Consider the following 18,045-nt stretch of genomic DNA (forward strand, 5'->3'; position numbering starts at 1 on the left):
GAAGTGCAGTGCACAAGAACTATAACTACATCTTCAGTATTTATAGAGTTATTGCCCTTTGTTCCTTTTCTTTGTCTTTCTGGACTTATTACAGAGTAATTCAATAAAACTTCATCAATGGCCAACCACATTGAAAGGAAATGCAATATACAAAAACCACAACTATCTTTAATTGCCCACAACCATAACTCTATATTTCAATTCTTTTACAAGGTATTCTGTTACTAGTAACATCCTCATTTCCGAAGCAGTCTTGTGGGGGTATTAATCACATTTAGTGATAGTTCTAGTTTAAATTCAATCTTTCAGTTTTTGAATATCTACGTTTTCTAGGCACTCATTTTATTACCAAGCACTAAAAATTGTTGATGGCACTGTCCTGACATCCTGACATCTCTTGTTGAAAAAAACTGGTAAAAAGATTAAAAGAAAATGACCATGCCTTCAAAAAAAGTCGCCATGCCTAGCATTTATTTGTTGGTTTAACAGTTTTTGCGATGGCAACAGCAAACTTAACATGCATATTGACAGAAGAGTAGTCAAGTTATATAAGTTAAAACAAAATATGCCAACTTTGAAACATATGTTTAAATTATACAATTTGAAAAACGTTTGCATTGTTGTAAAACATGCAAAAATAAAGGATAAATTTCTTGCTTACTTTAGAAAATTGTTTATGTGATAATATAGACATAAAATAAAATATCCACGTGAAACTTATTGTTTCAGTTAAGACACAGGAGTTTAGCTGCCCAACTATGTGGACTGTTTGTAGAAGTAGAGAGTGCACAGTTTGAGTCTAGATTGTCCGACACTCTACCTGTGATAGAACAGCAACTTGAGCCTGGCAAATATAAACAGGTAATACTTTACTGTCTTGTAGATGACACATCATGATGACTATTTTTCCTTATCACACATGCCCACTTTTGTTCCTGTTCTATAGCTTTGTTATTTTGTTAGAAGAATCACCTAGTCGGCAGGCTTTGCTCATAAGGGGGAGCATCAAATTTGTAATCCATATGTTGATGGTAAGATCCTATGGCAAGGCAAAATTTCTCCAAAACAACTGAGTGCAATGGTCATTTGTCTCTGACAGCTGATTTATAAATGATATGTTGGTGAGTTAGCCAGGAAAGGTGGCTAGGTGCTTCAACTGTATTGATACGACTAAGAATGTAGTAACATTGGCTTTAACACCAGTCAACCAAAACAAACCAAACTATCATCTCCTATATGTAGTGATGGTCTTCTATAAAAAACTCAATTTTAGTAATAGCTCTATGTTAAGAACCAGTTGATACCATGGACATTAAAGTTTTGTGCAATTTTCACTTTCATGTTAAGATTCCTTAATTCTATGTATTATCTTAAAATATACATGTATTAAGTTAAACAGCAAGGAAATGGGTATAATTACTAGACTGTACACATGAAATTGTAAATAGAAAGCATTAGTGCAATATTTTTGTTTCTTAGTGGTAAGTCAGTTATTCAGGCTTGGTGCTAAACTTGACTAATAAATACATTGTAGCATTTTTATGCCCCCAAAGGGAGGCATAATATAATTGCACCATCTGTCCATCCATCCATCCATCCATCTGTGTGTCCTCACTTCATTCCTGTTCGGACTGTAACTTGTCATACATAGAGGGATTATGAAATAACTTGGCACAAATGTCTACCACATCAAGACGATGTGTTGGGTCCAAGAATTACGTCCCTACCTGGTCCGTCTGTGCGTCCCCACTTAATTCATGTCCGGACTGTAACTTTGTCATACATAGAGGGATTTTGAAACAACTTGGCACAAATGTCTACCACATCAAGACGATGTGTTGCATCCAAGAATTACGTCCCTACATCAAAGGTCAAGGTCACACTATCATTTTGAAGTTTCACATTATTGCAATTAGAGTACCTTAATTCGTGTCCGGACTGTAACTTTGTCATACATGGAGGAATTTAAATAACTTGGCACGAATGTTTACACATCAAGACAATGTGTCGCGTCCAAGAATTACATCCCTACCTTGTTCGTCTGTCCGTCTGTCTGCGCACCCCCACTTAATTTGAGTCCGGACTGTAACTTTGTCATGCATTGAATAATTTTAAAATAACTAGGCATAAATGTCTACCACATTAAGGCGATGTGTCGCGTCCAAGAATTAAGTCTCTACCTCAAAGGTCAAGGTCACACTATCATCTTAAAGTTTCACATTATCGCAATTAGAGGAAAAAGGTACACACATTCGTGTCCAGACTGTAACTTTGTCATGCATTGAATGATTTTAAAATAACTTGGCATAAATGTCTACCACATCAAGACGATGTGTCGTGTTCAAGAATTACGTCTCTACCTCAAAGGTCAAGGTCACATTATCTTTTTGAAGTTTAACTTTATCACAATAAGAGTTTATAGGTACACACATTGGTGTCCGGGCTGTAACTATGTCATGCATGGAAGGATTTTAAAATAACTAGGCGCAAATGTCTACCAAATCAAGACAATGAGTCACGGCTAAGGCTCATGTCCGTGTGTCCCCACTTACACAACAATCATGTCCAGACTGTAACTTTGTCATGCATTGAGGGATTTTGAAATAATTTGGCACACATGTCAATCTCATAACAACATTTTGTCGCGTCTAGGAACCACGTCTCTTCTTATAAGGTCATGGTCACACTTATATTTTGAAGGTTCATGCTATCAAGAACAATATTCACCCATTAGTTACTTTCATTCTCTTTTCTTTTCATAATACCTGCATGCTTAAGAAACTTTTTGGGGGCATTCGTCACATGGGTGACAGCTCTTGTTGTATGTGTAAAAGAGATTGAAACAAAGAGCTAGTTTGTTTGTTTGTTTGATTGGGTTTAACATCACTGACACAGTATAGGTCATATGGCGACATTCCAGCTTTACTGGTGGAGGAAGACCTCAGATGCCCCTCCATGCATTATTTTAGGCATGAATGCACCTGAGTAGAACCACCGACATTCAGTAAGCTAGCTGGATAGCTTCCTCACATGAAAGAATCCAAAGTCCCTATCGGGATTCCAACTCACATCGTGAGATGCAAATGGTTTGATGTTAATGACCTTAAGCACTTGGCCATGGATGCCCCAAGAGCTAGTTTACAAGAAGTCATAAACTTGCTATATACAAGTTTAAATGTATGATAGATAAAATTATGTTGTTGTATTGTAGGCGGAAGAAGCATCACTGGAACATGACCAAGATTTAATGATATATCACACGTTGAATACCTTACTGAAAATACTGCGTGAATGTAGTCAGGTTGTAACGAGTCCTAAATGGGAGTCTAGCATGAATGTTATATGGGGTAAGTACACACATTCTAGCATAAGTTTTCTATGAAATAAGCATAGAGTGGGAGAAAGTTTCAGATACATGCATTTATATCAAATTATGCATTTGTTTTATATTCACTGATAATTGATATACAATTTTACACTTAAAAAAGTAGAGTGTGCTTTCTGGGGGCATGTCTTCTTTCACTGTATCCCAAGGCTACCATTTATATCATACATGCTGTCCACGTGAAATGATGCGTTTACTTTATATTCAATGATAAAAGATTTGATGTTTATATTTTCAGAGCATGTAGAGTCATATCTTAGTTATGCTCACATCTGGGTACAGCTGGCTGCTGCTCAATTGTTTGGACTATTGTTTGCTGCTTGGCAACCTGAACAGTTGGTTACTATGGAAACCAAAACATCTACTCAGTATATAACTACAGACACATATAAGAAGGTAGGTTATACACTTGTGTTATTCAAGATAAATATATTATATGTTATCAAAATTGAATGTTTAGGAAATAGATATCAATTTTGAGTGCATTGTTGAAGTATAATGCCGGGTTTGAATTCAAATGTGTAGGAATATAATTATGAAGGCTTATAGGCCTGAAGGCTTAATTACAAAATATTTGAACGGAAATCTTTTCATTATAATTATACTATAATGCATGAAAAATTAATATCTATTTCCATTCTAACATGCTAATAAAAAGAGAATTGATAAAAATATGTTGAACTACATTGAGCGTAGATGTTATTTTCCTGACGTCATTTGGTTTATATCTGACATATGTCGTGTAAGCATTCATTTTTTATGTTGGGCATATATTGTGTAAAAATGCACTTGATTGTCGTATCTGTTTGATAGAGGAATAGCATGAAGTCCGTTAGAATTAAGTATTTATGTTTTCTAGGTTGTTTTCAGATGTATAATTAAGTTGATTTGAACAAACCATTAATCATTTGTAATGATGTATTAATCAATTTTCTGTTAGTATTACAATTAAGCAAATTTGCTGACTAAAACATCTTTTTTAAATATGTTTCTGTTCTAATTTTTATTTTGAACTTACAATATGTAAGATAATTGAATAAAAGTTGCTGGGTGGGATAACATCCTGCCGATTATGGCTGGTACTGTCAGGATATTGAGTAGTCCAGTCTACAGTTTACTCGTCTTGGTCTTCAGATGCATGGCCTACGTGGCAGACGGTTTCCCCAAGTTGTATCATTTTGATGTCTAAATGATCTAGCTTTGTGCCCATTATATGTGTTTATGTGTTTCACAGACATTTAATGATATTATATCATACATATGATTTTGATTTCAGTTGAGAACTTTAGCCAATGATTTCTTAGCACAGTTACAGTCTGAGCTTCTAAATGATGAACTTGCTAACCAGGTATGTAGTAGTTGATGTCCAATGCTATCTACAATAATAACTTACCTGTGTCACCAGTATTGGTTAGAGTCAGGCTCAACCAAGCTCTAGGCTAATTGCTGATTATTGTTTTAAGTATTTTGTTGTTATTCCTAGGCAGTTATATGTCAAAGTTGGACAATTCCATACCCTAAATTAAGTGTTGTCATTGGTTATCAGGTAAAATAATATTCTATTTTGTAGATAAAAAGAGTTGTACCTGTTCTAGGTATCAAATCATTAATAGTGTTTAGACAGAACTATAAATTCACACATGCAGGATAAATGCTTGATTAAACCTTAGGATTATCTAGAAAAAGGATTATCTAGAAGGATTTTATTTGACTTTTATCATGAACAATTTTAAAGCATAAAAGTTAATTTAATTATTTTTCCAAACATTGCAGTGTTACATAACTATTTTGCAGGTAATTAAGAACATGATATTCTTAATGAAATGTGCAAGGCAAATGGCCAAGGTAGAGCAAGAGAGAGGGGACATAGAGGAGGACGAGGAGAAGGAGAAAGGTCTATCTGTGGTCTGGTTGGTTAGGAAGATGGTGAGAGAAGCAAATCATGAGGCAATAAATAACAACAAGATGATAATTAAGGTAAGGAGATGATGTCAGTTGTATAGCAGACATTAGGAAATTAGGAAAAAGCAACGAAAAACAAGCAAGATGATTTAAGAAATACTCAGGGAGATTGTAATTGTATTTCTTTTGAAAGGTTTTAAGTTGTACTGGCAGGTTAATGGTTATACTTATTATACCCCCGCACAACAAAGTTGTAAGGGGGGTATACTGGAATCAGCTTGTCCGTCCGTCCGTCGGTTTTTAGCTCACCTGTCACAAAGTGACAGGGTGAGCTTTTGTGATCGCTTTTCGTCCGGCGTCCGTCCGTCCGTCCGGCGTCCGTCGTCCGTCCGTAAACTTTTACTTTAAATGACATCTCCTCATAAACCACTTAGCCTATTTCATCCAAACTTCACAGGAATGTTCCTTTGGTGGTCACCTTTAAAAATTGTTCAAAGAATTTAATTCCATGCAGAACTCTGGTTGCCATGGCAACCGAAAGAAAAAACTTTAAATATCTTCTTTTAAAAAACCATAAGAGCTAGAGCTTAGATATTTGGCATGAAACATCTTCTAGTGAGTGTCTACCAAGTTTGTTCAAGTAAAAGCCCTGGGGTCAAAATTGGCCCCGCCCCAGGGGGTCATTGATTTTCCCTATATGCATATAGTAAAAACTTAAAAAATCTTCTTTTAAAGAACCCAAAGAGCTAGAGCTAAGATATTTAGCATCAAACATGTTCTAATAGGTGTCTCCCAAGTTTGTTCAAATAAAAGCCCTGGGGTCAAAATTGGCCCCGCCCCAGGGGGTCATTGATTTTCCCTATATGCATATAGTAAAAACTTTAAAAAAAATTTTTTAAAGAACCCAAAGAGCTATGGCTAAGATATTTAGCATCAAACATGTTCTAATGGGTGTCTACCAAGTTTGTTCAAATAAAAGCCCTGGGGTCAAAATTGGCCCCGCCCAGGGGGTCATTGATTTTCCCTATATGCATATAGTAAAAACTTAAAAAATCTTCTTTTAAAGAACCAAAAGAGTTAGAGATAAGATATTTAAGCACGAAACATGTTCTAATAAGTGTCTACCAAGTTTGTTCAAATAAAAGCCCTGGGGTCAAAATTGGCCCCGCCCCGGGGGGTCATTGATTTTCCCTATATGCATATAGTAAAAACTTAAAAAATCTTCTTTTAAAGAAATCAAAGAGCTATGGCTAAGATATTTAGCATCAAACATGTTCTAATAGGTGTCTACCAAGTTTGTTCAAATAAAAGCCCTGGGGTCAAAATTGGCCCCGTCCCGGGGGTCATTGATTTTCCTTATATGTGTATAGCAAAAACTTAAAAAATCTTCTTTGAAAAAAACCAAATAGCTAGAGTTAAGATATTCAGCATGAAACATCTTTTAGTGAGTGTCTATAAAGTTTGTTCAAATAAAAGACCTGGGGTAAAAATTGGCCCTGCCCCAGGGGGTCATTGATTTTCTTTATATGTGTATAGCAAAAACTTAAAATATTCTTTGAAAAAACCCAAATAGCTAGAGTTTAGATATTAAGCATGAAACATCTTCTAGTAAGTGTCTACAAAGTTTGTTCAAATAAAAGCCCTGGGGTCAAAACTGGCCCGGCCCCAGTAGTGTCATTGTTTTTAACTATATGTGTATAGTAAAAACTTTAAAAAAATATTCTTTCAAAAAGCCCAATGAGCTAGAGCTTAGATGTTTAGCATGAAACATCTTCTTATGGGTGTCTACAGAGTTTGTGCTAATATAAGCCCTTGGGTTAAATTGGCCCTGCAACGTTGGGGGGGGGGGCCTATATACAGGTGAGCGACCTCAGGGCCATCATGGCCCTCTTGTTTCTTGTCCGCCCAATAACTTAAGATTCCTTTGACCCACAGTCTTCATATTTGGCATGGAGGTTAGTCATGATGAGTAAATGACCCCTATTGATTTTGAGGTCACTAGGTCAAAGGTCAAGGTCACAGGGGCCTTGACTTCAAAAAGCTTTGTCCGCCCAATAACTTAACATTCCTTTGACCTACAGTCTTCATATTTGGCATGGAGGTTAGTCATGATTAGTAGATGACCCCTATTGATTTTGAGGTCACCAGGTTAAAGGTCAAGGTCACAGGGGCCTTGACTTCAAAAAGCTTGTCCGCCCAATAACTTAAGATTCCTTTGACCTACAGTCGTCATATTTGGCATGGAGGTTAATCATGATTAGTAGATGACCCCTATTGATTTTGAGGTCACCAGGTCAAAGGTCAAGGTCACAGGGGCCTTGACTTCAAAAGGCTTGTCCGCCCAATAACTTAAGATTCCTTTGACCAATAGTCTTCATATTTGGCATGGATGTTAGTCATGATTTAGTAGATGACCCCTATTGATTTTGAGGTCATCAGGTCAAAGGTCAAGGTCACAGGGGCCCTTGACTTCAAAAAGCTTGTCCTATCAATAACTTAAGATTCCTTTGACCTACAGTCGTCATATTTGGCAGTGAGGTTAGTCATGATTAGTAGATGACCCCTATTGACTTTGAGGTCACCAGGTCAAAGGTCAAGGTCACAGGGGCCTTGACTTCAAAAAGCTTGTCCGCCATGTAACTTAAGATTCCTTTGACCCACAGTCTTCATATTTGGCATGGAGGTTAGTCATGATTAGTAGATGACCCCTAATGACTTTGAGGTCACCAGGTCAAAGGTCAAGGTCACAGGGACCTTGACTTTAAAAAGCTTGTCCGCCCTATAACTTAAGATTCCTTTGACCCACAGTCTTCATATTTGGCATGGAGGTTAGTCATGATTAGTAGATGACCTCTTTTGAGTTTGAGGTCACTGGATCAAAGGTCAAGGTCATAGGGACTTTGACTTCAAAAAGTTTGTCCACCCATTAACTTAAGATTCCTTTGACCCACAGTCTTCATATTTGGCATGGATGTTGATCATGACTATAAGGTGACCCCTATTGATTTTGAGGTCAACTGGGTCAAAGGTCACAGGGACCTTGACAAAAAAAAGCTTTTCTTCTCAATTGCTAAAGAATGTCCTGTCCGCAATGTATTGATTTTGACATTTTCACATTTGAAGCATGTAGAATACATAACTTAGCAATGCACTGGCTTAGTAACCTCAGATTTGGTAGGGAGGTTGTCCTTGAGCTCTAAATGGCCACTGTTGATTCTGACAAAGTGGTATGCAGGGGTATTCACGCCATGATAGTGGCAGTTCTAGTTATCATAACATTACTGATAGAGGAAGACCTTATGAGCCCTTCCTTGCTTTAATTTATACTCAAAAGAATCACTGACCTTACATAACCTAGCTTCCTCATATAAGGTTTGAGCTGGAAATGCTGATTTGGCAAAATGTTATCTTTCAGTCACTGCAAAGTGTTGGATTATAGTACACATTCCTAAAATAATATACAGCTCTTGTGTAATGTCATAAAGAATCTTTCTGAGCTCAAACTCAGATCTATGACATTTGATTGGTCAGAAACCAGTATAGAGAGTATGCTGTTCAATGAAAATCCTGAGGAGTCAGACCAAACTCAGATTTTTAGCTCACCAGAGCCGAAGGCTCAGGATGAGCTATTAGTATCAAAAGGGGGATACTCTGGCGTCCGTCGTCTGTCGTCATGCGTCAACAATCGTCTTCTCTGAAACTGCAGGGCAGATTTAACTAAAATTTGGTCTGTAGCATCCTTGTGACAGTCACACTTAAATTTGCTCATGTCATTTCAATTGGCTCCTTTTATGGGTCAGAAGAGCTAAAAATAGAAAAACCTTTAAACATCTTCTACTACAGAACTAAAAGATGGATGATAACAAAACTTTGTCTGTAGCATCCTTAGGTAGTCTTTTATCAAGTTTGCTCATATTAATTTGATTGGCCCCTTTTAGGGGTCACTAGGGCTAAAAATAGAAAAAACCTTTAGACATCTTCTTCTATAGAACCAATTGATGGATGATCACCAAACTTTGTCTGTAGCATTCTTGGGTAGTCTTATATCAAGTTTGCTCATATTAATTTGATTGGCCCCTTTTAAGGGCCGCTATAGCTAAAGATAGAAATATCTTTAAACATCTTCTTCTACAGAACTAATTAATGGATGATCACCAAACTTTGTCAGTAGCATTCTTGGGTAGTCTTTTATCAAGTTTGCTCATATTATTTTGATTGGCCCCTTTTAAGGGCTGCTATAGCTAAAAATAGAAATACCTTTAAACATCTTCTTTTACAGAACTAATTGATGGATGATCACCAAACTTTGTCTGTAGCATTCTTGGGTAGTCTTTTATCAAGTTTGCTCATATTAATTTGATTGGCCCCTTTTAGGGGTCTCTAGGGCTAAAAATAGAAAAACCTTTAGACATCTTCTTCTACAGAACTAATTGATGGATGATCACCAAACTTTGTCTGTAGCATTCTTGGGTAGTCTTTTATCAAGTTTGCTCATATTAATTTGATTGGCCCCTTTTAAGGGCCGCTAAAGCTAAAAATAGAAATACCTTTAAACATCTTCTTTTACAGAACTAATTGATGGATGATCACCAAACTTTGTCTGTAGCATTCTTGGGTAGTCTTTTATCAAGTTTGCTCATATTAATTTGATTGGCCCCTTTTAGGGGTCTCTAGGGCTAAAAATAGAAAAACCTTTAGACATCTTCTTCTACAGAACTAATTGATGGATGATCACCAAACTTTGTCTGTAGCATTCTTGGGTAGTCTTTTATCAAGTTTGCTCATATTAATTTGATTGGCCCCTTTTAGGGGCCGCTAAAGCTAAAAATAGAAATACCTTTAAACGTCTTCTTCTACAGAACTAATTGATGGATGATCACCAAACTTTGTCTGTAGCATTCTTGGGTAGTCTTTTATCAAGTTTGCTCATATTAATTTGATTGGCCCCTTTTAAGGGCCGCTAAAGCTAAAAATAGAAATACCTTTAAACGTCTTCTTCTACAGAACTAATTGATGGATGATCACCAAACTTTGTCTGTAGCATTCTTGGGTAGTCTTTTATCAAGTTTGCTCATATTAATTTGATTGGCCCCTTGTAGGGGCCGCTTAAGCTTAAAATAGAAATACTTTTATATCTACAGAACTATTTGATGGATGATCACCAAACTTTGTCTGTAGCCTACTTGGGTAGCTTTTTATCAAGTTTTATCATATTAATTTGATTTGATAGAAAAACCTTTAGACATCTTCTTCTACAGAACTAATTGATGAATGATCAACAAACTTTGTCTGTAGCATTCTTGGGTAGTCTTTTATCAAGTTTGCTCATATTATTTTGATTGGCCCCTTTTAAGGGCTGCTATAGCTAAAAATAGAAATACCTTTAAACATCTTCTTTTACAGAACTAATTGATGGGTGATCACCAAACTTTGTTTGTAGCATTCTTGGGTAGTCTTTTATCAAGTTTGATCATATTAATTTGATTGGCCCCTTTTAGGGGTCTCTAGGGCTAAAAATAGAAAAACCTTTAGACATCTTAATCCATAGAACTAATTGATGGATGATCACCAAACTTTGTAGCATTCTTGGGTAGTCTTATATCAAGTTTGGTGATATTAATTTGATTGTCCCTGTTAAAGCTAAAGCTTAAATGCACTAGGTCATGGCATTTCTTCAAATTAAAGTGTAAAGATATTCTATGCTCTAATTTTAATAGTAGAAAATATTGACAATGGATACACAGTCTCTTTATAAATATAAAATAAACATGTTTTGACTTCACACAAAGTAGATATGTTATGCTTTAAACTCTTCACACTATAGGTGGTCACAGTATAAATATAATGATTATTACTAAGTGTCATTAAAAAAACTGTTGTTTTTTTTTTTTTTTTTATAGAAAAGACCATCTTTACTTGGCCTATTATAGCATATGCAGCTTCCCATGCATAGTTTATTAACCAGGTTTTCAATTTTGAAAATCCTGGTTATTAGATTGGGGTATGGCGGGCGGATGGGCGGGCGGGCGTCAAACGAAATTGTGTCCGCTCTGTAACTCTTCAACCCTTTGAAGAATTTTGATGAAACTTCAGACAAATGTTTACCACATCAAGATGACGTGCAGAACGCATGTTCCGCATGGCTGGCTCCAAGGTCAAGGTCACAGTGACATTAACATTGAAAATCCTGTCCGCTCTGTAACTCTTCAACCCTTTGAAGAATTTTGATGAAACTTCAGACAAATGTTTACCACATCAAGATGACGTGCATAACGCATGTTCCGCATGGCTGGCTCCAAGGTCAAGGTCACAGTGACATTAACATTGAAAATCCTGTTTACATGATTTTAACTTGATTTGGCAGTCAAAGGTCATATCATCTTTGGAGGTAATTTAAAAAAGATATGATATATTATTTCATGTCTACTTTGTAACTTGTTTTTCATTATACAGAATTATCAATATAATTATAGTGAACAAATTCTTCTGTGCTGAACTCGTCCTACATTTCTCAACGGATTTTGTTCAAACTTTCACAGAAGCTTTGTCATCAAGCACCCTGGCACATATTGTCGGGGTTTTGTGATTGGATAGTTTTTGACCTAATTATGGCCCTTTGTTTTTTTCCTTATACATAATATTATAGTGAACACTTCTTCAGTGGCAATTCCTCCTACATTATTCATGTTTTACATTGCACATAGTTACATTGTTTGTTGCTTGTATTTGTATTTCAAATACAACATATTTATCTACAATGGTGATAATTGAAAACCTGGTTTCATGGCATTGCCATGTTTTTAATTCTTTTATCCAAATAAGACATTTTCAGTAAGAATTTCATAAATTTCAATGGCTTGGGTCATGACCTGTTTATGATGTGTAAATATCTTTCAGCTCTGGAATTCGGACATCATATTGCATTATTGTAACGTCAGTTGTAGGTCATTAACCAGGGAAAAAATAGGCCTAAAGAAACATAAAATTTGTTTCTCCTGTATTTTACTATCAAAGATGTATGCTCAATTTTTTTATTGAATTTTGTTAAAAATTGTAATTTTTTCATTTTTTTTTTTTGTTGAATTAACAAGAGACAAGGGGTTTAATTTCTGATCCTGAATTGAATTTTGATATGAACTGGCCTATTTTTGATATATTTGAGATTGCTTTACCTACTTTTTTGTCTTTTTATGTACAGACTTGAAATTAGGACTATGGGTGTAATTTGTGTAATTTTTGATGTTGAATTCAATTTCTATACCAGATGACCTACTTTAGGTATTATTGACACCATTTGACCTACTTTCTTATATTTTGACATTCAGATTTTAAATTTGGACCAGGTTTATAAATTCTGATGCCGAAATGAATTTTGATATCAACTGACCTACTTTTGATATGTTTGATATAATTTGACGTTCATTCTTGTGTTTTTTGACTTACGGACTTGAAATTTGGACTAGGGGTGTAATTTCTGATGCTGAATTGAATTTTGATATCAACTGGCCTACTTTTCATATTTTTTACAATGTTTGACCTATTGTCTTTTTTTGAGGTACAGTTATGTTACCATACAGAATGTATAAAAAATTTGTTGTCCCAAACAGTGAACTTCAAACATCTACACCTTACATGTTTAGCATGTGACATTTTGTGTTTTTGTGTCGCCTCTACGGAGTAGTGGCGACATATAGGGATCACTTCTCTGTCGTCTGTCTGTCTGTCCGTCCGTCCGTCACAAAACTTGTCCGGACTACTCCTCATAAACTACTGGTGCAATTTCATCCAAACTTTACAGAAATGATCAGTACCAAGTCTAGTTGTGCATATTGTCAGCATTTTCTGGTTCAATGATTTTTGTCAGAGTTATGGCCCTTTAATAATTTTTATTTTTAAAGTTTGTCCGGACTACTTCTCTTATACCACTAATGCAATTTCAATGAAACTTTACAGGATTGATCTGTAGCTCAAGTCCTTGCGCATATTGCACGGGTTTTCCGGTTGAATGATTTTTGGCCGAGTTATGGCCCTTTGATAAAAAGGTGTTTTTTTCTGTGTGTTGCCAGATACACAAAAGCTTGTCCAGACTACTCCTCATAAACTAGTGGTGCAATTTCATCCAAACTTTACAGGAATGATCAGTACCAAGTGTAGTTGTGCATATTGTCAGCATTTTCCGGTTCAATGATTTTTGTCAGAGTTATGGCCCTTTAATAATTTTTATTTTTAAAGTTTGTCCGGACTACTTCTATTATACCACTAATGCAATTTCAATGAAACTTTACAGGATTGATCTGTAGCTCAAGTTGTTGCACATATTGCACGTGTTTTCCGGTTGAATGATTTTTGGCAGAGTTAGGGCCCTTTGAAAAAAAGGTGTTTTTTTCTGTGTGTTGCCAGATACACAAAAGCTTGTCCGGACTACTCCTCATAAACTACTGGTGCAATTTTATCCAAACTTTACAGGAATGATCAGTACCAAGTCTAGTTGTGCACTGTCTGTCTGTCTGTCCGTCTGTCACAAAACTTGTCCCAACATGAAATTGGCCATCATGAGGCGACACATGTGATTACTGATCGCTCGTCATTCAAAAAAGTTATGAAAAAAATTGTCCAATCAAAATTAATCGTGCTCTAGTGGTCAGTTATTCTGCATTTATTCTTCATAGTCTCATAGGAACACACTTGCATCATACATACAAATCCTTTCCAAAATATTAGGGCAAAATATTCATCTTAGTGGCCCTATTGTTTATTATGAAGAAAAAAAAAGCTAAAACAATCAGGGTTGTGAAGGTATATTACTAGAGGGGCAAGTTAAAGTTGAGCTGAACTTGTCAAAAGAGCTGGACTTGCCTTTCAGTAAGTTCTTTTGAAAAATAATTTTCATCACTGAAAAGCAGTTGTTTCTGGTGAGCGACTCAGGGCCATCATGGCCCTCTTGTTTTTTATAATAACTTCAAGGTCAGAAAGAACCGTAATTGTACCTCAATTTGAATATGTCTTTCTTCCAGATTTAAGAGGATTTGTAATAAAAATTTGTCACTTTCATTTCAGAGGATTCATGTATTCAAGTGGCTGGCAGCTGTGTCAGTGGATATGGGAGATAATATGGAAACAAATGTATTAAACTCAATGTTACCTCCCCTGCAGAGAGAACTGAATGACCAGTCCATGTATCAGGGTACGTAACTCTTACATTAACTTCACCAAATTTATACAAGATACATTAGCATTGTCATTAAAACTGATAAACAACAATAAGCTTATTGATGTATGTGTGCATTGTTCATTGAGATAATATCTCAAAACACCTATGAATATGTATGGAAATGCTTTTAAAGAATACACTTTGACAAACACATTGCTGATAAATAATTTTTTTGGGAAAACACCATACATATACAAGACAAAATGAAATAACGACTTAATTATGTGAAATAAGATAATCATATACATTACAGATGCTAGTTTAACATACATTCTTAATATATTACATTACACATGTTACAATTATAGATGCTAGTTTGAGAAGTTTAGCTCAAGAAGTTGTTGACTTGTTGAAGAAGACTGTCGGGGTAGAGAAGTTCACAGGTTCCTATGCCAGCACACAGAAAGTGAGAGCTGAGAGAAGAGATGAGAGGAAACGACAGAGAGCATTTCAGGTGATGTACATGTACCGTATAGATTCTCTATACAAAAGATTTCAAGCATTTTTAGTTCGACTAATTTAAGAATTAGGAGAGCTTTTGTACTCGCCAAGGTATCAACTTCGGCATCTCACTTCGTTTAAGATTTTGCATGCAAGTTGGTATCTTCAGAACTACTGATGGGAATGGTTCGAAACACTTCACACACATATTTGATATCATAATTGGTCACTGTTCAAGGCCCATAACTGTAACATGGACTTTGACAGAATTATGGCCCTTTTTGAACAAACTACATTATCTGGCTCTTGTTTTACTATCAAGTGCTGAGACTAGTTAAGCATGTTGTCCTGCTGACAGTTCTTGTTAATTATATATCATACTAAGTGAAAGGTGCAGGATCCTCTCTTGGCAATATTTATAATGAGATTATGAAATGAGAAAATGTAAGGTTTTCACTAGTTCATTCTACGAAATCTTGGAAAAAAATATTATTATGTAAATGCAAACATATAAGCATAATATTGCTCTTATATAAAGTAATATTATTAACATTCTAAAATAAGTATTGAATTGACTATAGTCAGTCACTTGCTGAGAAATTGGTAATTACTGGTTACCTATTTAGTTATCCAGGTCAGACAGTTTGATGGACCAACCTTTGATTTACGATACAAAAGACCAGACAAACAAACAAAATGTTGCAAATATTTTAGAAGAATGTTTTTTAATCTTGAGTTGCAATCAAGAATATGTTTCATCTTTTAATGTGACAAACTTAAAAACCAAGCAATGTTTCAGGCTAACAGAATGTCAGTTGTACAGAAGTCACCTACATTTTATGGATTCGCCTTTTATGCAAGCTTATGGTTCTTATCATGGTGTATACCCATGCCTGAAATGTGTTTTGAGCACAAATGAGCGGCGTCACAACAAAACCAACATAGTGGGTTTGCGACCAGCATGGATCCAGACCAGCCTGCGCATCCGCGCAGTCTGGTCAGGATCCATGCTGTTCGCTTACCAACCCTATAACAAGTAGAGAAACTGATAGCGAACAGCATGGATCCTGATCAGACTGCGCGGATGCGCAGGCTGGTCTGGATCCATGCTGGTTGCAAACCCACTATGTTGGTTTTGTCGTGACGCGGCTCAAATGTATCAAAACTTCACAAAGAATGACCTTTACTTTTCCTGATAGAAATGTTACATGTATAAAGAATGTAAAAAATATTATCTAAAGAACATTTTATAAATAGAAATATTAATATATCATTATAGGCTGTTGCTAATCCAGAGCTGCATGCAAAGAGAAAGTTGAAAAAGAATTTGAACAAGATTGAGGCCAAAAAGAGGAAAATAGAACAATATAAACCTTCTAAGAAGGCAAAGAAGAGGAAATACCAAGAATTTGCTATCACTGACTAAAGTTTAAATTTTGACCTTTGATTCGTCTAAATGTGATTTTAGATATTTATGTAATTATATGCCTAAATGCAGTTAACAAATTTCAAAGTCTTTTAAAACTTTAGGGTTCAGCAAGTAAAAATAAAATGAACTTTAAGCAAAAATGTATTCTGTGTTTAATAAAGAACCTGTCGTAAATCTTTAAACAATAGACATTATGATATTTACATTAACTTAAACAAAGGACAGTTTTAAATTCAAAGCAGGGCAATGTGTTTGCACTGACTTTCCTTAACCCAACAATGGACAGTTCTGATCTCAAAACAGGGCAAGTGTTTTCCACTGAAATTCCTAAAACCAACAATGGACAGTTTTGAATTTAAAGCTGGCCAAGTGTTCTGCACTAAAATTCATTTAACTAAACAATGACCAGTTTTGAATAAAAGCAAATCTTTAAACAATAGACATTATGATATTTATATTAACTTAAACAAAAGACAGTTTTAAATTCAAAGCAGGGCAATGTGTTTTGCACTGAAATTCCTTGAACCAACAATTGACAGTTTTGAAGCTGGCCAAGTGTTTTGCACTAAAATTCATTTAACCAAACAATGGACAATTTTGAATGAAAGCAGAGCAAGTGTTTTGCACTGAAATTCCTTGAACCAACAATGGGCAGTTATGAATACAAAGCAGGGCAGTTGTTAAACACAGATTTTGGAGGATTAGGGTATATCTGATTCTGTTGTTCTGTTTTTTTAGAGTTATTACCCTTGACTTAGTAAATATTTGCAATTTTCAACTTTTGTCACATGTAGCTCAAAAGTATTTGACCTAGAGTCATGAAACTGTACAGAAATGTTGATCAGCATGGGTAGTTGTGAACCTTGGTATTTTCATGTAGATATGTTTGGTATTTTTAGAGTTATTGCCCTTGACTTTGTAAAAATTTACGATTTTCAACTTGTGTCGCATGTAACTCAAAAAGAATTTGATCTAGTGTCATGAAACTTTACAGGAATGTTGCTTAGCATGTGAAGTTGTGCACCTGGGGTTTCACTTGTGGATTTATTGCCCCTTGACTTAGTGAAAACCGTTCCATTACCTTGTGTTATTAGTTTTGAATACAAAGCAGGGCAGGTGTTAAACACAGATTTTGGAGGGTAAGGGTATATCTTAAGTATGTTTGATCATTAAATACTTTGTCAATTTAATATAATCATGAATTTTTGAAATCTTTGTATATATGACTTGCTTGTTAATGAGGAATAAAAATTATTGATTGAAATTGTTCTTATTTATATCTTAAAACCATCTTTGTTTGACTGTTTAATGAATTAAATGAAAAAATACTTCTTGGCATATTTTCAAACATCAATTTGCACAAAATTATATTATACAATTAATGCTTTGTAACATTTCAAATGACCTTTTTAACTGGTTTTATTGATCAATAACTTTGTAATTATTCTCAAAGTATTTCAAATTAACAAAACATTTTTTATTTCCGTCATGGATATCTGGATCATACTACCATGATTGTTATATGAAGACTTGGTATTGACTGGAACCCGTCATGGAAAACTACCTGAAGGGTTTAGTTTGAAAGCTATGAATAAAGTACTAATGTTTTCCATTCTAGCATTTATTTTATAGAAGATAATGATTATTTAATGACCCTGTCACATTCAAAACGCAGAA

General features: G+C 35.3%; 1 protein-coding gene across 1 annotated transcript in view; it reads left to right on the top strand.

Annotated features, from left to right (window-relative positions):
* LOC132724806 (small subunit processome component 20 homolog) overlaps positions 1–17,632 on the top strand; it is a 71,610-nt gene extending 53,978 nt beyond the window's left edge. The window contains exons 50-57 of the mRNA XM_060709769.1: positions 730–861; positions 3,212–3,347; positions 3,624–3,781; positions 4,662–4,733; positions 5,180–5,362; positions 14,345–14,471; positions 14,807–14,952; positions 16,219–17,632. Of these exons, the coding sequence (XP_060565752.1) occupies positions 730–861; positions 3,212–3,347; positions 3,624–3,781; positions 4,662–4,733; positions 5,180–5,362; positions 14,345–14,471; positions 14,807–14,952; positions 16,219–16,365 (1,101 nt within the window). The 3' untranslated portion in view covers positions 16,366–17,632. The remainder of the gene's footprint in view (positions 1–729; positions 862–3,211; positions 3,348–3,623; positions 3,782–4,661; positions 4,734–5,179; positions 5,363–14,344; positions 14,472–14,806; positions 14,953–16,218) is intronic.
* Positions 17,633–18,045: the final 413 nt, after the last annotated feature.

This window comes from Ruditapes philippinarum, unplaced genomic scaffold (genome assembly GCF_026571515.1).
Source record: "Ruditapes philippinarum isolate M1 unplaced genomic scaffold, ASM2657151v2 ctg3173_1_1_1_1, whole genome shotgun sequence".
NCBI lineage: Eukaryota > Metazoa > Mollusca > Bivalvia > Venerida > Veneridae > Ruditapes > Ruditapes philippinarum.